Source organism: Eptatretus burgeri, chromosome 8, assembly GCF_056783735.1.
Source record: "Eptatretus burgeri isolate ZD-2024b chromosome 8, Ebu_testis_v1, whole genome shotgun sequence".
Lineage (NCBI taxonomy): Eukaryota > Metazoa > Chordata > Myxini > Myxiniformes > Myxinidae > Eptatretus > Eptatretus burgeri.
The window spans coordinates 93,365,635-93,388,678 of record NC_140968.1 but is presented as its reverse complement, the minus strand read 5'-3'; the positions used below and the strand labels follow the sequence as shown (position 1 = coordinate 93,388,678).

The 23,044-nt window shown below is 42.0% G+C and overlaps 1 protein-coding gene across 2 annotated transcripts; it reads left to right on the top strand.

Moving 5' to 3' along the window:
- Positions 1 to 252: 252 nt before the first annotated feature.
- MSS51 (MSS51 mitochondrial translational activator) lies at positions 253 to 23,044 on the top strand. 2 transcript variants are annotated; one of them, XR_015061179.1, is made up of 6 exons: positions 253 to 495; positions 593 to 748; positions 4,050 to 4,174; positions 5,359 to 5,925; positions 8,903 to 9,024; positions 22,490 to 22,627. XR_015061179.1 is itself a non-coding variant. In XM_085893031.1 (6 exons), exons 1-6 carry the CDS (start codon positions 332 to 334, stop codon positions 22,719 to 22,721), a joined length of 1,338 nt encoding a protein of 445 aa, XP_085749157.1. In that variant the 5' UTR covers positions 254 to 331; the 3' UTR covers positions 22,722 to 23,044. The 2 variants fall into 2 exon arrangements, 1 of the variants encoding a protein (XP_085749157.1); XM_085893031.1 differs by having other exon boundaries at positions 254 to 495; positions 8,931 to 9,024; positions 22,490 to 23,044.

Sequence of the window (23,044 nt, the reverse complement as noted above, 5' to 3'; positions counted from 1 at the left end):
AATCTCCAAAATAATCGTTGAGATTGAACAGGACTTTTTGTCTTTTTTCTTGAAATGCATTTCTTATCCATTTAATTAATTTACATTCAGCAGATAAAGGCAATACATTTACAAACCTTACACGGAGCGCAGAGTTGTGGCACGCCTGATGTGATGGTCTCAGATGTGGAGGTGGAAAGACGAGCTCAGAGTCACGGGCTATTGGTTATTTATGGAAGAGCATTAACACTTCCGTCTGTCCACAAGATTTGGCCACCTACTCACCCGCCCACCTGATTGGGAGCTTTGGTTGCTCTACAATTACAGCTCACGAAGAGCAGCATCTCAGACCATGGCTGGTGCTCCGGAGGGCATGACCTCTTCGGAGAAGATCCCTCCAGCAGGCTCTGGTCCTCACATGGACACGTTGGCTTTCAGCGCGATAGAAGCAAACGTTCCCGGTCTATCGGAGGTCATTCTGCGCAAACTGAACCTCAAGAACTACGGCGATTTCAGGTGTGTATGCAGATACACAGGTGTTCACCCAAAATGTTTGCAAATTAGGTGATTGTATTCTTTTTATTGAGGTGCCATTCCTGCGATGTGTAAACAGAGATGCTGTTCAAGGCAAGAAGAGTGCAAACGAATTTGGGATTCGAACATATCACGACATGTTCCGGCGCATGGAGGACACGTACACGTTTTGTGCAAAGTGTAAAGTTCTACCTGAAGCACTCCCTCCAGGAAAGACCCTCCTTCGATGTAAAAGGTGCTTATAAAGTCTCTCCACTCACTTTGGTAGAGAAGATGTTTGCACAATACTATACCTTACAAATCTCACTGATGGTGTAGTTAATCTTTCAGATTTATTATTTACTAGGGGGTAACCAGTGCTGCACGGCCAGGTGAGCCTTTCCTGGGTGAGAGTTTCCAAGACGTGTTGGACATTGAAAGGCCATGGAGTTTTTGGTCTCTTGGTGGTTACCCTTTGCGCACAGGCTGGCAGCAGCACTGCCTGAGCTCACATCCCAATATACATTTAATAGTGACCTTTGGTGGCCTCACAACAGACGTTAAGGCCAACGTGTGGTCACGTAAAACTTTGCCCAGATTCTGAAGTACCTACATCCAAAATTGGGGTGTTTTCGGTGCTCCGGTTCGGCCGTGACAGAGGAACAAACTCATGAACGGTTGAAATATTTATCACATATTTAACAAGAAAAAGAGCAAGCAGAGATTGCAGACCCTCACCAGGACTTGTTTCAAATGGCGTTTGCGGAGAGGTGTGTTACGTAATAAATAAAAGACATATTTCGACCTGCCACTTTAAAACTGCAGGCAGTGGTGATGGGGTACTAAGAAGTCCTGCTTTGACCTGACACCTGACCCTGACCCATGACGTTTTTTATTATTATTCAATTAAATTTAGAATGGGATTAAAATAAATTCAATTCAAAACAAAATGGAAGACCAAATCGGTCCAGTCCTGCATTGGAGTAATCAGAAGGATCCCAAACAAGCAAAAGGCAAAGATGAATTAATCAGGAGGAACCAGGATAGGATTCACATTTCGGCTGCTAGTCATCCACCCTCAAACCCATCCAAGCACAGCCAGGTGAACCTTATTTTTAAAAATAATAAATAAAAAAAACAAAAAGAATCCAGATCAAAAATAAAATAAAATTCTGGCTGCCAGACCATGAGTCCGATCAAGTTAAAATTTAAAACATATATTCCGCATGTCTACAAAATAATCATTTTCAAGTTTCATGTCATTTGATCAAGCGGTTCCAGAGAAAACAATATTTAATATTTCCTTCGATCCAATATGGCTTCCAAACCATGTGATCTATCAATTATTCCTTTAAAAAAAACATGTACACCCAAGGGTTGGGGAACATTTGTGTGAAATTCCCCCTCAATCTGTCCAGCCATTCTCGCGAAGATTTTTATATCCATCCATCCATTGGGATCACACTCGATGCAGAGCGTTGGTGCTGCCGAAGCAGTCTCCTTGACTATTGGGCACAATCCTGGACAGATGGCCACTCCGACACAGGAAACCAGCAAGCTGGCACTCATTTTGCCGACCTCGGAAGGATGACAGGCAGAATCAACCCCACCTGGTATTAATTCAACAGCCGAGGAGGATTTGAACTCAGGATTCGAGGATCCCAAGCCCACCACCCTAACCATTAAGGCAACACCAGGAATATTTGAATATGTTTTCGGGTAAATCCAATATGGCTGCCAAACCATGTGACCTATATTGTCATATGTGTGAACCTGCTTTGATGATTGAAAGGCTATGGAGCTTTAGGTCTCTTGGTGGTTACCCTTTGCGCACAGGCTGGCAGCAGCACTGTCTGAGCTCACATCCCAATATACATTTCATAGTGACCTTTGGTGGCCTCACAACAGACGTTAAGGCCAACGTGCGGTCACGTAAAACATGTGTTCCTCATGGATAGGCAGTCATAAAAGTAAAGTTTCACCTTCAGAGAAGAAGATTTTTGAAGGTTTAATAAAATCCCCAAAAAACAACGTGGCTGCCGAAACAAGTGAAAGAAGACATCCTCATTTTTTTTTCTTTTCTGTGGACCATTTTATCTCTAGACGACCTTCAAATTTTTTCAAATTGATCAGATGTAGCGTTCTACATATGCAATTATGACGTCATAATGAAGGCACCTATGACGTCATTAAAAAAACAATTCAAATTTTTCCTTGGTGCGATTTCAGAGATACAGAGGTCCAAAGTTTTTTGTTTTTTCCAACATGGCTGCCACACCACGTGACCTATGACTTCATAATTATCATTACAACATTCAACATGAGTAATCTCTCTGATGGTGAAAATTTTGTCTCAAGTTTTATTTTTCGCAACTTCTTTTCGGAGTTGTGGATAAAAACACTAAAGTTGCGTGGAGACAAACAAACAAACAAACAAGAAAAAGACGTCGCACAGAGCACGGGACTTGCAAAATCCACCCCTCCCCGCTCCAAAGGTTACCATGGATACATCAAATTGTCCATTTCATTAAGATATAAATTGACAATCTTAATCAAAGCTCAGGTCAATCGGATGAAAATTGATTCTTTTTCAGATTGAAATTGATGATATTAAAAGTTTGACCTTGAGTTGACCTTTGACCTTAAAAATAGTTTGTTTCCAAATTCAGTGATGTACTATGCAATTGCTGTTTAATCATCAGGTTAATCAGATGAAAATTGACGATTTTTCAGATGAAATTTGGTGATTTTAGAAGTCTGACCTCAAGTTGACCTTCGACCTCTAAAATAGTTGGTTTCCCAATTCATTGACGCAATATGCAAATCTTGTTCGAATTTCAATAGGATAAAAAAAAAATGACTATTTTAGAAATTTGATCTTAAGATAATCTTTGACCTATGTTAACCTCGAAAATAATTGGTGGTAGAATTTAGTGACCCGATATACAAATCTTCCACATTTCAATGGGATGAAAAGTGAGTATTTTAGAAATTCCAGCTTAGTTGTTGACCTTCGGCCCATGTTGACCTCTTGGTCGATGTTGACCTCAAAAATAATTGGTTGTTTGAATTAATTGACCTGAAGTATAAATCCTCTTCATATTTCAAGTCAATCGGATGAATATTGAGTATTTTATAAATCTCACCTAAGTTGTTGACCTTTGGCCTATGTTGACCTTTTGACCTCAAAAACAACAGAAGTCTTGCTTGTGACAAAGTCTACCATGTGGTGAAGTTTCGTAAAGATCGGTTTAGAATTGTGACCTGTAGGTGATAGACAGACAAACAAACAGACAGACAGACAGACAGACAGAATAACAAAATCGACTGACCAATATACTTGAAAAAATCTTCGAATTTGCAAATAACAAACAAACAGACAAACGGACTCGAATTCAATACCCGCTCCTCTCCTTCGGCAAGGGTAAATATATGTGGACTAGAAATTACTGCAGTGATTGAAATTTTGCGATTTTGTTTCATAATAATCCATTGACTTCATATAAGTGGGTACATCAGCTGTATGATGTTTATGATGATGAAAATGATCTCGGCAGATGCCAGAACGTCTATTATTGCAGCAGAGAGTGCCAGAGAAGCAATTGGTCAACACACAAGAAATTCTGCAAAAAGCTGAAGTTGGCAGCGATCGATCGCTTGATGGAGTGGCTTGTGTACACAGGCAAGTACATCTTCGTGTCTTTCCGACACACAAAGGCGGATAGTTTAGTCGCACTCACCGAGGAAGGACTTATCCCTTCTTTTTTTTAAACTTTTGGGGAACAAGATCGGGGTGCAAGCAAATCTATATATAATGGAGCAAGTGTATCCAGTATATGTCCAGGCAGTAACGGCACCTTTTATAGCGTTTATCCGTGTTGTTGGTGTTCCTGTTAGAGCACAACGAAATAACTCGCATACGTGTTGCTAGTAGCCAGGGTCAGGTTAAGGCACAAAAAAAATAAATCTGCAGCGTCGAGCATTGAACCCATGAATGGAGAGCTCAGAGGCAAGCACGCGATACCGACCAAGCTAGCACTTTATGATGCAGAACAGGTGCGGTTGAGTTGCAAGTGGCCGGATACATGGCTATTTCGACCACAAGCATGCCGAGAATTAAAGTGTAGCATTCATTCCACAATGGAAGTGTTGTGTTTCGTTAACATAAAGAATGTACAAAATTTCCCCACTAAACCCAAAAGATAATACCACCACCACCACCACGTCACCAACAATAAAGGAAGAATGAGAAAAACAACATTGCACCATCTGAAAATTTATCAGTCCAAGTTGTGACCTGAGCTGGAATTTCTGATTCATCTTAAGCTGACCACTTTCCATCGTGTCTTTCTCATTTTTATATGCATTATTCTCCCAAGGCCTGACAGGAGGACCTAGCGGCTCGAGGTAGAGGTACGCTACGTTCAATCGCCTCCAAGCTGTCTGGCCTGGGTTCAAATCGCGACCTAGCTCTAAACTCTCATGCTGGTGTTTCACAGGCAAGGTGATTTCGTCAATATGTGTACCGTCCCTCTGATATTTGTTAGACTGGGCATATAGTCTGCGAGCATTAGTTGGTGGATGTCAAAGACCCCATGGTGTTCTTTGCGAAGAGTCGGCATGCCATCGCCGGTGCCATGAACAAATTAAAAATTCCTGCCTTAACTACTGCTGGGAATGGCAAAACACTGAGTATAACCCTTGCCAAGGAACTACTTCGGTAGCACGGATGCTCTGTAACAGAGTATGAGACATCAGAATCTCCTTTCAACACTCAACAAAACTCTTGTTTGCTGATGCAATAGGGAATATCTTAACACTAATCATGTGATTTTCCAAAACGAATTGCCAGAATCTTTTGTGCAGGTGACATCCCCTTTGCTCTCACCCCTTGGAGCAAGCCAAAAACAGCTGTGGCTGGCTGGGATGAGTGGTTTGACATGCAACCGAATCTTGAGGAGAAGTTGCAGACTGTGTTGGAGACTCGACGTATGGTCTTGCTTTGGACCAATGCTGGAAAGCCAAGGCCCAGCAATGAGGAGCTTTTGGCTTCGGTTCGAAGAATGGTGACCGATGCCTTATCTCGACCCCTCACTTTGGGATTGGCTTTGCGGCTCTTTGGATTGGCACCGGCCACTGGCAGACCAATTCACATCCACGTAGCTGGTGCTTCTCATGCCGAGACCCTCGACGCAAGACCGAGCGACTATGATGAACTGCTGCGAATGTTTCCTGAAAATGGTGGTTTTGAGGTGGCCATGATTGGGCCAGATGTGGCGGATTCGGCAACAGAGCGTTCACCGCTCCTGAGTGCACCACCATTTGGCAACGTCTATATGACTGGATTTAAAGGTCTCTATCACGACTTTTGGGAGACTTTAGTGGAGACTGGAAAGGCTGCACGGCCTGCAATGGTGGTGGCTTTCCATCCAGGTAAGTACAGCAATTCGTTCAATCAATGCGCAAATCAAACCATCAGGAAATTTCATATGGTACCACATATAATGCATCACATCAACATACTAGTTTATTGCTTAGCAAATGCAGTGGCACTTGATGTTACAAATTCTCAAACCATGGCACATCATTTTATGAAACCATAACCTGGCAGTTTGAAGAAATGTGTTGTTAAAAGTTCCAATGGTGAAGGATTAGAAGAGACAAATAAGCATTGAAGAGTTGGATAACAAATTCCTACCGAAATCACTTTCAGTCAAACGTCGATTAGTGAAAGGCCTGAGCCAAAAAAAACTCTCCTTTGCTGATCCTATATAAAGTTTGATGAATTGGGGGCATTATTTGTATCGTCAGAGTATTTGTCAAGATTTGGCCCTATTTCAGTTTAAACGAGAAGGGCGCTCGGTTGGAGCACATACTTCCGCCAGGATGATTAGTTTACGTTTTGTATCCCACTGATAGGACGGATCTGGATTCGGACCTGAAATAAAATTTAATCGGCTTGTTCTCGTCACCTAACCAATTCATCCACCAAGTTTCGTCCGAATCCGTCAACAACTTTTTTGGATACTGTGCTATATATCGTTTTAGCCCTATCACTTACCACTTAATGGTGAAAAAAAAAAACATCACTTCAAAAATTCTCAGATCCAGATGTTCACCAAAGTCGAATCAATTCTTCCTTGTTACACACCCCTACGTGCACACCAAGTTTCGGCCGAATCCGTCCATAACATTTTTGAGATATCCTGCTATATGTCGTTTTTGGCCCTGTCTCTCAATGGTGAAAAATCACTTATATTTTCGGATCCAGATTTGGATCCGGATCTTCACCAAAATCGAATCATTTCATCCCTGTCACATACCTAAGTTCTCTACCAAATTTCGTCCAAATCCATCGACAACTTTTTGAGATATTTTGTTTACAAACAACAAACAGACAGACAAACCGGTAGGCGACGTGGGTGGTCGCTATATAATTGCATACTAGTCATACAGTTTTTGACGGATCGGGCTGAAAATTTTTGACAAAGAGGTTGAATATAGTGCACATAAAAGCCTGGAAGCCGATTTTTGATTTTCGAAAAAAATATATATATAAAAATATTTTTCGGATTTTTTCAAAAATTTCAAAGTCCCGTTGCGAGGCAACGGTGGCGTCCATAGCAACGGTGCTCAAAATCATACAACTAGATCCTGGTATGAACCTACCAGTCAAGTTTCATCAAAATGGGTTGACTCCTCTGGCCTCCAGAGCTGTCCGTTACATACAAACAGACAGACGGAAAACCTGAGAATAACGGGAGTCCAGCGACCACCCAACATACAGGAGTCAAAACGTAATCTCCATGTCCACCTTCGGTGGCAGAGGTGATTATGAGCCAAATTTTAAGTGCTGTCATCGAGTATCCACATTAAAAAAATCTGACTTAATAACAAATATGGGACGTTTCCCCCAAGAACAATACCGCATAATGTCTGTTTGAACACAACAAGCATTCTCTCACCCTCACACGACCTTTATTTGGAAGACCTTTGATGCAAGTTTTCCAGGTGATAAATTTTGAAGCCACGACTGGCAACAGATCAAGCATCAGACGAAGGTGACTTACAAACGGCTTCGCAACTTTGACTCGTTCCCTTCTATATTTGCAGCCTTCCATGGCAGATTTACACAACAAACAGCTGTTTGGGAAACTTCTCAGCACATTCGTCCACCATGCACTCACTGACCACGTTTATTAACTAACATTTGCAGATTATTATCAACTTGTGTATGCATTGCTTCTCCTCCACCAAGAAAGTGATGTCGTACCATACCTTTTACAACAAATTCTCATAATTTCTTAGAGGTACCGAAGCTCGTTCTACATGGCGGCGCCGAGTTGACAAGATGGTCTAGATTCTAGACTGGAGGTATGCACACTCAGTTCTGATTCATGTAGCCTGAGTTTGAATCTCGGCCCAGCGACAAACCGTCATGCTGGTGTCTCACAGGCAGGGCAAGGACTCAATGTGTGCACCGTCCCTCGGATGGATGTTGAGCTGAGAATCCTATCTGCCAGCATTCGTTGGTGGATGTAAAAGATCCCGAGGTGTTCTTCACAAAGAGTAGGCGAGCTATCAATGGCACCTTGGCCAAATTCCTGCCTTAGCCTCGAGGAGGCATTACATCAGCAGCAGAGCCATGTCCCCCCCCCCCAAACACCCTCCTCAGCCAACGACGCTGCTCGCAGCCACCTGCTGAATATGAAAGTAGAAGAGGAGGAAGATGTTGATGACTCGTCCATGCAAACAGTAGGGCAACACTTCGTCTTGATAGTTGCTGGGACACTAACCCAAGAGTCACCGAGAGGTTTGCCTCCTAATTGAGGTGCGGGTGCATCGGATACCCTCGAATACATTTTTACATAAATATTGCTCCATAAACCAACAACTAAGATGACGTTATCTCCCTGAACAATACGTCTGCAATTTGCCAAAATCCGCTGATGTCACATCTTTCTCGAGTTGGGGCGAGTCAGAGAGTTGAGTCGTCAGCATCTGAACTGCGATCAGAAAAGGGAAGCAAATTCCAGATTCGTTTTAAATCGGAGGAAAAATGCAACATCATTACATTTGATATTATCCTGAGATTTGCAACAGTGAACACCAAGTTTGCTGCCCCAACCACACAAGAGTGTTCATCCCACTCAACCAATTGCCTGCGATTCAAAGACGAATGTAAGGAGTGTCAGGAGTAACTTTCCTGTTTGAGAAAAAGCAATTCATGTTACAATTCTAAACAACTGTTTGCATCAATTAACTCAGAAAACTTGTTCATTGGAATATTCTAATCTTCGATACTATCACTCATTTCCTTGGCCAATGCTTGTAGTGTTCTACAGAACAGTAAATTGGACATTCTAACTCAAAATATTGACTGTTAAAAGGTTTTAATTCTTATGCTCAGAGTTTACAAACAAGGATCGTACGTGCAGGGTTCCATGCTTCTCCAGAGCTGACTGAAGGATGGCTGCCAACGTTGCTTCTGCTCCGGGACTACAACATCCCAACGCTGTGCACCCTATACAGGTAACCACCATGGCTACGACCGATCACAATGCCCATTGTATTTTTCACTTGGAGATGAGTTCCATTCTTACATACACTAATGCTTTCTGGAACCTGGGTTTAGGGTAACCGCAGATTAAAATAAATAAATAAAACAGAAAGCCTTCTTTCAGGGCAGGTGCATCAGAAGGAAACATTAATTGTTTTTTTTTTTTAAATATTGACATTTTCAGACTAAATAAAATAAATAAATGAACAAAAACTTCAATTGCATAGCACACACACATCAAAGAGTAGTGGAAGAGCTTGTACCTCTGGAAGCTGCTCCGGTATGTACATCACGTCACCCTCGTATAGAACCTCACGTCCTCACCTTTTGCGCAATTGTCTCTTGGGCCACTGTGATACCAATTTAATGATTTTAATTTGTAGGCCCGCTCGCTAACCATGTTTCATCGAGCAAAGCCCCACGTGACCCAAAATCAATCAAAATCAAACGAGAAACTTTATTCAGTATCTTTCCCCGCACAGACTTGAGAAACAAGGACATGATGGGTGGTGTCTACGAGCAGCAAATTTGATTGGTCATGATGACTTAAAATGCGGTAATATTTCATCCAAGTACTGATAAACAGAAAAAAGTTGTGAATGTACGATAAAGGTGATTTGTGTAAGCATATATTTCAGTTTAAATAAAATGAAGATTTTAAAGGTTATAGAAATTTTATTTTGAAGTTTACCGCCGTTGATGCAGCGTTTTTTACACCAACTTATTTAACATGTTTAAACTTTGGAACTAGATATTGTGTGTTTCTACCATTTTCATAATACACTGTAATTCCTATGCAAACTGATAGGACTACATATTATTATGACCTATATGCACTGGGAAATTCAGGCCTTCTGTTTCCAGAAACATAGCCCCTTTCTTCTACCATCTTCATTTTTCCTTTGCAGTTTCTGTCGTCAATATTGACTGACAACACTTGACTGCAATAATATTTTGAAAGAATTTCTTATTTATTATTACTTTGTGCCTCCCCTCGAATCCTTTGTGTGACCTGGATCATTTTTACCCTCACCGAAAGAGACGATATTGCATTTGGTTCCGTTTGTTTGTAACTTGCAAAATCGAAGATTTCTCAAGTATATTGGTTCGTCGATTTTGTTATTGTCTGTCTGTTTGTTTGTCGCCAACACGGCACAATTTTCAACCAATCTTCAGGAAACTTCACCACGTAGTAGGTTTGTCAAAAGGGATAAGCCTATTGTTTTTGAAGTCAAAAGGTGAAAAGTTCAACATAAGCCAAAAGTCAACAACTTCGGTGAGATTTCTGAAATCCTCAATTTCCATCAGATTGACTTGAAATTTGAAGAGGATTTATATTTCAGGTCACTGAATTCAACAAGCCAATTATTTTTGTGGTCAACATGGACCAAAAGGTGCTCTGCACGACATCTTCTTTTTTGTTTGCCTGTTTGTCCACACAGAACTTTCATGTTTTTCTCCGCAACCACTTGTCGGATTGGGACAAAATTTTCACCATTGGTGCGACTACTCACATAAAATGTTTCCATGATAATTATGACATCATAGGTCATGTGGTGTGTCAGCCATGTCGGAAAAAATGGGGAAAAAAATTGGACTTCCATCTCTGAAACCGCACCAAGGAAAAAATTGAAACTTGGCACATAGCAAGTACTACTCATGGGGAATGAGTATGATTTTTTTTCTATGATGTCATAGGTGCCTTCGTTATGATGTCATAATTGCAGATGTAGAACGCCACATCCGATCAGTATGAAAATTTCTGAGGGTCATCTAGGGATAAAATGGTCCCCAAACAGTTTTTTGACGACGTCATCGGTCATGTGATTCGGAAACCATATTGTTTATTTATTTATTTATTTTAAACCTTCAAAAATCTTCTTTGAAATGGCTGAATCGGTCATCACTGCCAGCATTTACAAAGTGGCAGTTCCAATTATGTCTCATTAATTACGTAACACGCCAATACACAAACGCCACACAAAAGTCCTGGCAAGGGTCTGCAATCTCTGATTGCTCTTTTCTTGTTCAAATTGCATCTATTTAAATGCACTTTGTTATTTTTGTCACTGTGTATATGCCTTTGGGATAATACTTCATTTTTATCATTCACTGCATGCTGTTATGTTTTTGATTTTCGTGTTTTTTATTTTTAAATGATCTAAGGATCGTAATGCAGCTGATGCGCGTGCACGCACACACACACTTTGAGACCTGGGAGGGATCTATTCCACATTCTGAAACTCGCATATGGAGATAACAACCAACGACACACTTCTCACAGGTATGGACATACAGACGAATACTCAAGACACAACAAAGGGCTGTGAGATTAGACAAACAGAGTCACTTCCCAGGGGAGTCTGGGTACTAGCGAGGTCACAACCATGTTGCCGCCTTGCTCACCAAACTCAGCGGGAGATTTCCCAAGGAAATTGAATATTCGCAAGTATATTGGTTGATCTGGTCTGTTATTAGTTGGTGAATTTTTTTTTTTTGCCAAGTATGTTGGTCTGTGTCACACGATTTTTGGCCACGGTTTTAAAAAGCAATCGTTCTGAAATTTTTTTTGTGCATGTAGGTGACAGGCCAAGGACAGTAACGCTCTATTTTGGGGAAGATCTGAATCCGGATCCAGATCTGAGAATTTTTAATTGATTCTTCACCATTGAGAGTTAGGGCCAAAAACTATGTGTAGCATGATATTTTAAAAAGTTGTGGAAGAGTTGTTACAAAACTTGGTGGATGAGTTGGGAAAGTGATGAGAATAAGCCGATTCGATTGTGGTGTTTAGCATGTTTAGCATGATATCTCAAAAGGTTATGGATGGATTCAGACGAAACTTGGTGGGACAGGTTGGGTGTGTGACAAGGCCAGATTGGTTCAGTTTTGGTGAAGATTCGAATCCAGATACAGATACGAGAATTTTTCAAGTGATTTTTCACCATTGATAGATGGGGCCAACAATGATATCCATCAATTGGGACCATATTCTGTACAGAGCTTTGGTGCGACCAAAGCAGTCTCCTGGGTTATTGGGCACAAGCCTGAATGGGTCACCACTCTTACGTAGGATAATTGAATGGCTCAATCATCCCAGCAAGCTGGTACTCATTTTGCCAACCTCGGAAGGATGACAGACTGAGTCAACCCCACCTGGTATCAATTCAACGGCCGAGCAGGATTTGAACTCAGGAACCTCGGATCCCAAGACGACCGCCCTAATCATTAAGCCAACAGCAGGCATAACAATGATATATATATATATATATATATATATATATATATATATATATATATATATATATATATATATCACAATATGTCAAAAGGTTATGGATGGATTCCAACAAAACTTGTCACACAGGTTGGGAAATTCAGGGAAGAATTGATTCCATTTTGGTGAAGATCCGCATCCAGATCTGGATACGATGATTATTTATTTTTTAACTGATTCTTCACCATTGGGACATGGGGCTAAACATGGCATTGCATGATATCTCAAAAAGTTCTGGACAAATTCATATGAAACTTGGTGGACATGTTGGGTGTATGACAAGGAGTAATTGATTCGATTTTTCTGAAGATCGAAATGCAGATACAGATCCGAGAATTTTTTAAGTGATTCTTCACCATTGAGAAATGGGGCCAAAAACGATGTGGAAGCATGATATCTCAAAATGTGGTGGATGAGTTGGTGAGGTGACAACAAGAAGCTAATTTGATATTAGTTAAGGTCTGGATTCAGATCCGACCTATCGATAGGATACAAAATGTAAACTGTTCAGCCTGTCAGAGGCATGCGCTCCACCGTGTGCCATTCCATTTCTCCAAGTGTCACTCTGAGTGATTTTTCATTCCATCTGTCTCTTTGTTTGTATGTCAATCGCCTACAGGTCACATGTTTACTCTGATCTTCACAAAACTTAACCACCTGGTAAAGGTATTCACAAACTAGAAGCCGATTGTTTGAGGTTAATAGATCAAAGGTCAAAGGTCAGGGTCACATTGTCAATTTTCATTCGATTCACTTGATGTATATACTGTACTAGCAAATACCACCAGTCGCTTCGCTGATGAGAATACTGAGACGGGGGAGAAAAAGAGGGGGAGGGAGAGAGGGGTGGGTGATGGAGAGTGAGGAGGGTGGGGAGCGAGGAGGGGTTGGGGAATGGAAGGCAGCGTGACGTAAGAGGAAGAGAAGGCAGCCTTGTGGTGGAGCGTTAATTACGATTCATACTGTCTCAGCAAAATTGCTGCAATGAATAACAAGTCTGAAGACGACGATGATTCACGAGCGGTATTTGACAATGTAGATTGTTTCAGACGTCAAGGATGAGACAATGTGATAATTTTTGACCAAGTTATAAAAATGATCAACATGATGTGGTACGAGTGACAGGTTATTAGCTGCAAAATGCCGAAAACCCGGTTTCGTTCAACAACTTTTTAAAATTTGACCTTTGCATAACCTTTAAATGTCAGAAAACAATGTTGTGGACATTAAAATAAGGAAACAGGATACGTGCTATAGCTTATTGGAGTTCGTTAGTCAAAGAAGTTCGAAAACCCGGTTTGATTCCCACAACTTTGAAAATTTGACCTTTGTGAACTTTAAAGGTCAAAGGTCAAGGATTATGACCTTTGGTGCAAAACTTCCTCTGGAATATTCCAGGAACAATATAATGTCATATAGGCTATATGGCATTTCGCACTCCTCGGATTATCCATACTTTGATGAAATCAGCGTAAAAACAAACTTGAAGGGGGCGCCACGGGCAAGGTGTTCGAGATAGAGAAAAATGGTTTCAAGACTTTAGGTGGGGAATGACCTCAAGATTATGCATAAAAAATATTGTCATCCTAGCTCTCAAAGTTTGGGTGGTCGTCTGATTTTTATGTCAAAATTCGAAATTTTCTAAGTTCATGACCTTGTGACCTTGACCTTGGGACAAAAATGAAAAATCGAGCTCCGTGGGGCTATGCAGGTGCCATTGGGCTAACCAAATACCGAAACCCCTGCCAGATTCGACAAACCCTTTGGAGAAGATGGATTTTTATGTCAAAATTCGCAATTTTCTAAGTTCGTGACCTTGACCTTGGGACGAAAATGAAAAGTCGAGCTCCATGGGGCTCCGTGGGTGCGCCCATTATGGGCGGAGCCACGCCCAAAAAAACACGTGTTCTTAGGGGGTAGCCGATTTCAATTTGCATCTTCTCCAAGGGGGTTTGTCAAATCTGACAGGGGTTTTGGTATTTGGTTAGCCCAATGGCACCTGCATGTCGCCTACCGGCTTGTTTTATTGTTTTCGACCAGGATTCATTCAAAGTCTATCTTCTCCGACAGTTTTCATAGGATCCGGCTGGAATTTTTTGACAATATGGCTGAATGTACTGCCAATAGTCGCTCGTGGCCCGATTTTAGATTTTCGAAAAAATATTTTTTGGGGGATTTTTCAAAAATTTCAAAGTCCCGTTGCTAGGCAAAGGTGGTGTCCATAGCAACGGTTCTCATTTGCACACAACTAGGTCATGGTATGAATCTACCAACCAAGTTTCATCGAAATCGCCATTGTATTAACGGAGCACTGGACCGAACAGAGGGACAGATAGACAGACAGACAAGCTGGTAGATGACATGGCTGCTCACTCCAGATGGAAAGCTGGCCAATGTGACTAGCTGATATTCATGTACATGCTATCGATCAATTTAGCACAATAAATATGATTATCACAGCCCTCTTAGTTTGCGCCGAGAAACCCGCCTTGTGAAATTTCAGGCATGTTTTCAAAGAGACTCTAACAAATGGCAGCCCTGGTAATTCCATTTATCTATTCGCTAAAGATTTTATTTTTTTTTATATATGATGCTGTAAGACATTCTCCTTGGGCACAAAAAACCAGGTCCCTCGGAGGTCCAGTTTCGGAGGCATTGATTTTTTTTGTACAGTCCACAATAAGTGTACGATGTACGATAAAGTATTTTAGCTGTTGCTTAGCAACGGAGGTGTGCATAGCAACCATTCATTTTTGTGTACATGCTAGCCACATCGTACACATTTCACCAAGTTTCATCAAAATCAGACTCTTTCTCTTAGAGATATTCGCAACTAACCGTTTCTGAAATGTTCGACATGTACTCCCCCAAAACCTATCTCCTCCTACAAATATTTTTTGTTACGGCTGCAAATTGGCATGAAGGGAGTTAGATAGATTGCGCACAGAACTCTAAGCTTCGATTTTTCGATTTTTTTATTTTTTATTTTTTGACCACTTTAAAGGGCCGTTGCTCGGGCCCGGGGTCCCATATTCGAAAGCACACGATTCCCAGAAATATTGGTCCTACCTACCAAATTTCATTGGAATCGGTTGAGTGGTTTAGCCCCGAGGCTTGACCAAAGTTTCGCGGACAGACAGACAGATGGAAATGTCCAGAATAAGGGTGCTCTAAGAACAGCCAACAGACGGACAGACAAACATATCGACAGAAATACTGATAAGGGTAGAAAAAAAAAAATCTCAAATTTTTTTTTTTGACTACCCAATAGACAGACAGACAGACACACACCAAAATAACGAATATAGTGGTCACTTATTTTTTCCTGAAAATATTTTTTCGTGAACCAACAGTAAAGATGGAAACAAAATAATGTCTGAAATCATTTTTCTACCGGTCATACTATAATACTGCACAAACACTGCCCGGACGCGTCTGGAGCCAAGCCATCAGGAGATGAGCACCACCCGGACATGTCCGGAGACAAACTCCTGTCCGGACAGGTCCAGGGATAAATACCATCCGGACACATCTGGAGACAAACCCCGCCCAGACAAGTCCAGAGACAAACACGGCCTGGACATAACCACTGTCCGGGTACATCCAGAGAGAGAAAAGAGATAGGGGAGGGTGGGGAGAGTAAGAGGTGTGGGAGGACAGTGCTGCACTGTATTGGGAGGGGGTATAGCAAGGATGGGACAAAGAGAGGGTGGGTGGGGGTAGGTGAGTTAGCAGAGAGAATATGGCATGCTTTGTGGACACACGCGCACACACACAGACACAGACACACACACACGCTTAGCCGATATTGGCAATTTTTCGGGAATTGGCAGGTTGGAGTCGGTGTGATTACCGACTACGGTATGTACTGCACACAACCCAAAAACCTTGAGTAGCTTTCACAGAAAAAAACAATGTTGCATTTATATAGATGTTTCAAGGAGATGTTCACGAACATTAATCTTTATAAAACATCTGCGCGTGATGGGTGGAAAAAAAAAATTGGCTTGGCAATTTAGAAAATGCGTTAATATGGCAAACGGCTCAGAAATCGGGCATTATCAAATATATTGTTACGGTTCTAGGAACTGTATGCATACAAACATACAACTGTCCCGAAGTTAGTTATGCCATTCGGTACATGTGCAGATAGAACCCCCCCCCCCCTTGTGTTTCGTGGGAAAGCAAAAGGGGGTGTGTTGCAATGTTTTTTTAGTAAGATTAATGAATCATTATATCCCCTCCATTACGATCCATGGTACTATAGCGCTTGCAGCCCTCGGTTAGCTGGCCACAGCGCACCATTGTCCACCTGCTGTCGCCGGAGCCTCGTTTCTCTGAGGCAGAATCTTCACGTCCGCAGTTCCTTTTCGGCTTCCCCAAACGTTCCAATTCAATCTTGGCTGTACCGGCGTTCACCTTCCTCAAACACGCGTGGAGTGGGCGGGCTTTCCCTGCTTGGCCGAAATCCCGCCCAGAAAGGGCGGACCCCATGAAGGCCCTGTCCAATCAGGGCAGACGGTGACGTCAGCTTCGCCAAGCCCCCTCCCCGATCTTGGGGATCCATAAATTACGACACCATCTTCAGGGTAGAGAGAGCGAGAGTCGGGAGTTCATTGGTTGGTAGTGAGAGAGTCGGAGAGTTCGTTGTTGGTTGAGTGAGAGAGTTCGGTGGGTTCGTTGGCTGGTTGCAAAGAAAGAAGGAAGGTCATAAGTTGAGTTGGTCCGCGTACACCCGACCTTGACCGGGTCTCTCATTGAGTCCTGTCTGCTGCCCTGTTCTACCTTGGACTCCACGCTCCCCAGCTGGGCTCCTTCGCAGACACGGTCTCCACACGTGCGGCTATGGGCCGAACTGCACGACGTCTGTCGGGTTTCGCACCACAGAGCGTCCCTTCCCTCGGAACGTTACCAAAAGAACTGCAACCTCAGCTCCCTCCCTCCGTGGCTGCAAAAGTCCTTTGCCATTCAACTGGGTTTATTTTGTCTGAGTGTGCGTCTGAGTGTGTGGCGCCTGTCTTATAAGTATCATCGTATAAGTTATTTGATCATTGTAAATCTTGCCTGTATTATTCTCGCGACAAGTCTGTTCTGTGTCCTCTTTTGTAAGTGGCTCTAAAATTGTCACACTACATCTCTCTCTTCTGTCCCCTGCATAACACACCCAATAAACCTGTTCCTGTACCACATGTTTTTCCTCGCCTAGTGTAAATAAATTATTATAGAAATGTTCCCAGTTCGTTTTTGTCTTTTCCTCCATTGGTCCAGCATGGTTCGGATCTAAGTTTAGCCAGGTTTTTATCCCCAATAATCTGTTCATTCTCGCCGGTATGTTCTCGGCAGTTCCGCTTGGCTGCATCCGATCCGGAGTTGGTAGCTGGTAGTTGGTACTCTACAGTACTTGGGAGAGTGATCCAGTTCGGGCAAGGCGTACCGAGGGCGTGGTTCCACGGTAGTCGAAACCGTGTGGTTAATTAGGTAAATTGATTCTAGACAAAAAGACCCTACGCCACGCGGTGGAGGTATTGGCGTCCACAGTCAGTTAAGCGACCCGCCGTGTCACGGAATTATCTGTGAGCGACGGCCTACAATTCCAGGAGTCTAGTGGGAGACGACGTAACTTCCTCCACCTCGTGGTCGTTCTCGCCACTGGACCCTGGCCCACAACAATATTTTGCTTTGAAACTCACAAAGAGAAACCATACAACCATTGTAAAGCAAATCTGATAAACAATTACTTTAGAAACAGTCACGAGGACAAAGGCAAACCTGATAGAATCTCCATAAGATAAGGGATGAAACTTTGCCACCACGGCACCCATAACAGGCATGGCATGTCCGCACTGCCGTGGAGAGTCCGTACAGATCCAAATCTACACATATGTACCACATCCATGCGTGCTGTATACGTTCAGCTACCTTGTGGTAACTGTCGACTGTACATCCCGATCGGGACACAAACTGTACTACTATCGCCTGAAGGGTGCTCGGAAAGTGGTTTAAGCACTCAAGCAAGCACTCTAATAGAACTCTTGGTTTGGCAAGCAATTACCAATTGCCGTCGATAAAACGATGCACCCAGAAATGCCAAAATAATGTCCGAATTAGACAAATGAACACGTTTTTAGCATCGGAACTGCTGCTAAGTTCAAGTCTGGAACTTACATTTTGAAATTTGGCTAAAAGAGATTCTCGAGGTTATGGCATGTACGGAAATGAAATAAAGTCATGAACACTGGCATCTCTGGGCGTTTATAGGCATCAAAATATATCCAGCAATTCATAGGTATGAAGAACAGGGATTGGACAATATGAGTGAGGAAAGTGAGGAAAAAACAAAACAAAACAAAACAAACAAAAAAAAAACTTCATAGTTAAGAAATCGTTGCGGCCTGTTCCAAGTCAAGGCATGGTTGAGCAGGCCAAAAAAACATGGTGGCTTCAGACCCCATCGAGGTAACCCAGGATATGCCTCAAGACCCCATACATCACGGTGGCCGAGGATGTGCCCGTTGAAGGATATAATTAATAAGGCTGTTAATTATCTTCACAAGGGGTGTTTTAATTAATCCAAACACCCAATTTTCACTCTTGCACTTCCTTGGAGTTTTCTTAGTGTGCATGTCAAGTTACAGGCTGCCAGGTTTCATTGTGTTGGAGTAATGCAGGAGACTGACACACACACACACACACACACACACACACACACACACACACACACACACACACACACACACACACACACACACACACACACACACACACACACACACACACACACACACACACACACACAGTAATGGACATAAAACTGAAAAAAACATGGGTGGAAGGTGAATTTTCTTTAAGGTGAAGCCTTCCTTGACCCATGGGAGTACAGTTACGTCTATCAATTACATACTGTTTGAATGAGAGGTGAACCGTGAGTACGTCTATGAATTACATAATATCGGATCGCACCTTTCAGACATTTAGACCTTTTGGACCCATATAGACCATTTTAGACCTTGTGGACATTTACACTCTTCAGACCACTTTGACCCTTTCAACTCATTGATCCATTAGACCCCTTTAAGATCTTTTCACCCTCATCCTCCAAAAAGGGGGCTTTTTGGACCCCAGGCTTGCATTTTGATGTGTTATTATCCCCCCCCCCCCCCCGGAGGGAGGGAGCGGGATATTGTAATCGTCCAGTTTGTTTGTCTGCATGTTGGTTTGTCTGTCTATCTGTTAGCAACTTTATGGCAAAACGGCTTTAGCAAACACTAGCAAATTTAATCCACAGGTGGGCAATGAACCTTGGACGACCCCATTAATTTTCGGGTCCAATTGGATCAAAGGTCAAGGTCAAGGTCACAAAAAGATCAAAATCGTTTTTCGCTCATAACTTCGTCAAAAATGATCTGATTTACTTCAAACTAAGCTTATAGTGAACCTTATTCTATTTGTCACTTATATAATCCTCCCCATTCCTACAGTGAAAAATGCATATTTGTGAAGATCGGTCGGGTCCAAAGTTTTGGGGGTCATGGCCATCGCTCAAAATTACAAATTTTTCATTAAAACTAAAACATGGTTCAAATTTAAATTTGATCCCCAAAATAACTTTATCCCTTAAATGGGAGGGATTTGTTGTGCCTGGCACCACTTGTTTCTCTACGAGTTCAACAATGTATTTCATGTTTTATTAAGTCCTTTACCTCCTGTATATGTGCCAGTAATAAATATATATGATGTTTTAAGATCCCACCTTTCTGCAGTAACAAGCGAATCCATCCTGGGGTCCAAAAAGATCCCAACTTTTTTTTCTTTTTTTTTTTTACATATGATTACTTCACATGGTATTTGTATCGAGCAAGTCGTCAAATTTTTTTTTTTTGTGATTATGTTTGTTTACTTTATCACTAAAACAATGTATATGTATACAAAAAAAAAGTATCCAAAAAAAAAACCATCATCCAATGAAAATAATTATGTTTCCTCATCGATGTGAAACTTCATCAGATTGAAAGAAATTTAGTGCTTTTGAGTTGGGGTCATGAAAGTCCCCAATTGGAAGGTTAATTTTCGATTTTATATGAATTTTTCTTGTGTTTGTTGACTTCATACAATGAAACACCATATTTAGTCATTGATGTGAAACTTTGGGAGATTTAGTGGAATTGAGTGGTATTGAGTTGGGGTCTAAAAAGACTCCAGTTGGTAAGATTTGGTTGTTAAAATGTTGGGAAGAAGAGTGTTAAGACCCTTTAGACCCCCTAAGATTCCTGAAAAACTTTACACACTTTGGACTGCTTAAACTCCTTGACGCTTAGACATTTTAGATATGAAGACCCATGAGACACTTTACACTCCTTAAAACCTGTTGACCCCTTACCCCCCTTTGACCTGTAACTACTGTTGGAAAATACCCTTATTTTTTTACGTCTCTTCGACCTGCAGCTTATACATGTTGCAGTGTTTGAGCCTGCGGAGTAACTACTGAAATCTATCTATCCAGGTTCTTCCCTAAATCATTGTTCTTTGTTCCTTTCACACTTCTTTCTAATTTTTTTCACAATTTTCTTTTATCATTCCAATTCTTGCTTTTTCTTCTCTTTCATCTTTTTTCTTTTTTTAAACTTTCTGTTCATCTCTTTCTTTATCTATCTGTCTGCGAAAAGTGAATTCTTACAGAATTTTTTTTTCTGTAAGGCTCACCTGGCTGTGCCTGGATGAGTTTGAGGGTTGTGGAGTAGCGGCTGAAACCCGAATCCTATCCAGGTTCCTCCTGATGACCCCACCTTTGTTCTTTACCTCTTCGGGTTCCTTCTTGGTCTTCCGTTTGAACGAGCCCTTTGGACCCTTTGGTCCGATGGAAAAATACCCTTTAGACTCATTGGTCCCCTTCGACGCCTCAAGACCAGTAGACTCGTTAGTCCCTTTTCGATGCACACTGAACATGCAAACATCTGCAGAATATTCTTGCAATACACAGACTATACTATTTTTTTTTTCAACAAGTGTGCACAATCTCCAAATACTTTGAAGCTGGGTGCTCTGCGAGGTTGAACAGAATTTGCATATTTGGTCACTGAATTGGTTCGCCAATCAAAACCTAGAAGCATATTGTTTATTTGTATTTTGCAAGTATCATGCTATGCATGACATCTTTCTTGTTTGTTTGTCTGTCTATCTGTTCCTTTATATCTTGAGACGGAATATTGCAGGTCCACAAAAATTGGCAGACATAATGTGGGCCTCATGGGGATCGTCATGTGGAGGGGTAGGAGGTTGGGATGGGAGGTTTGGGGGAGGGGGTTAGGGGGATCTTTGTACCAGTTTGGGTGATTGCAACGAAACAAAAATAATGGGGGACAATGGGGTGTAAAAGAGGGGGGCTGAAGGGTAGTCATTTTAGGGTGGAAGGGAGGGGGGGTGGGGGGAGAGGGGCTCACCATATCAGGGTCCAGTTATTCTTGTCAGCTCTATTAACCACAGTACCACCAACCGTTGTTTGCATAATGGGGACCTCATGAGGAATTTATTGTAAAAAATGAAATCATTAGCTTTTTTAGATCTTTCAATTTAGGGAGGATTTGGATTAGAGGTGGGGGGAGGGATTCGCTGTATCTGCTTTCAGTGATCCACCAAACTTGGTAAGGAGAGTCTGGGCCCCGTGGGGGGGGGGTTAATGATGAACAAATGAAGTTATTAGAATTCATAGATTTTTAGATTTAAGTGGGTGTGGGCGGGGGTGGAAGCGGAGGATGGTAATATTTATTTAACTGCTTTAATTGATCTTGAGCAAACCTTTCAAGGATAGTGTAGGCCCCGTGGGAGTCAAACAGGTATTCATTTTTCAGTATCTCACCAAAGGGTGGATGTTCTGGGACAATATTCAGACACCACAATATACATCTGTCACAATGTAGCTTCTCAATTCACACACAAGGAAATCCTGTGATGGGAAACACCTACAAAAGGCAGATAGGCACAGAGCCAGTTAAAAGTGCTCATGGGAAAGATTTCCCAAGTAAATTGGGAATCCATTCTGAGCCATTTTCCCACAAGCTCCTATCTGTGCAGTCATAAACATTGAAAACTCAACTCACTGCTCCAGACCCCCCCCTCTCCCCCCACCACAATCAACATCTTTCCCATCCCACCCATCTTTGCAGTGAACAGGAATTTCGGCGCTCCTTGCAAATCCTCACCGAGCTTGAAGTGAAGCTCACACATCAAGGTCCCAACCCATTCCAGTCTCTCCGTTTCGAACAGGCGCAGGCGAACCCTAACCATGCTCTGGTCAGCAGCAATGCCTACCTTTTGGCCTTCGTGGGAGCATTACCAGAAATTGATCAACTTCTCACCATCAAGTCAGAATCTCCCCAGAGCATTCTTGGCACCTGAAAAGGGCAATTACATCTGACAGTTAGTACACTTTAGAAAGTAACACTTAAAAGATACGGAAAAGCTTATTAAAAAGGCAAACTGCATTTTTTGCACTCACCTGGTACTTTTATGGATAGCCATCTCACCTGATGTCAACCCACCCCTTAAACAACTCTAGTGTCATGATAAGAGCACATGGATTGGTATTTGAAAGGTTCAAATACACTCAAGGTGGTGATATGAGAGATTTGAAATCCAGATATCTGGAAACCAAGCTCCTCTAATGAGAGTTTCTGATACATCCGTTTGATTGTTAATTAAAAACTGAACTGACCCACAAA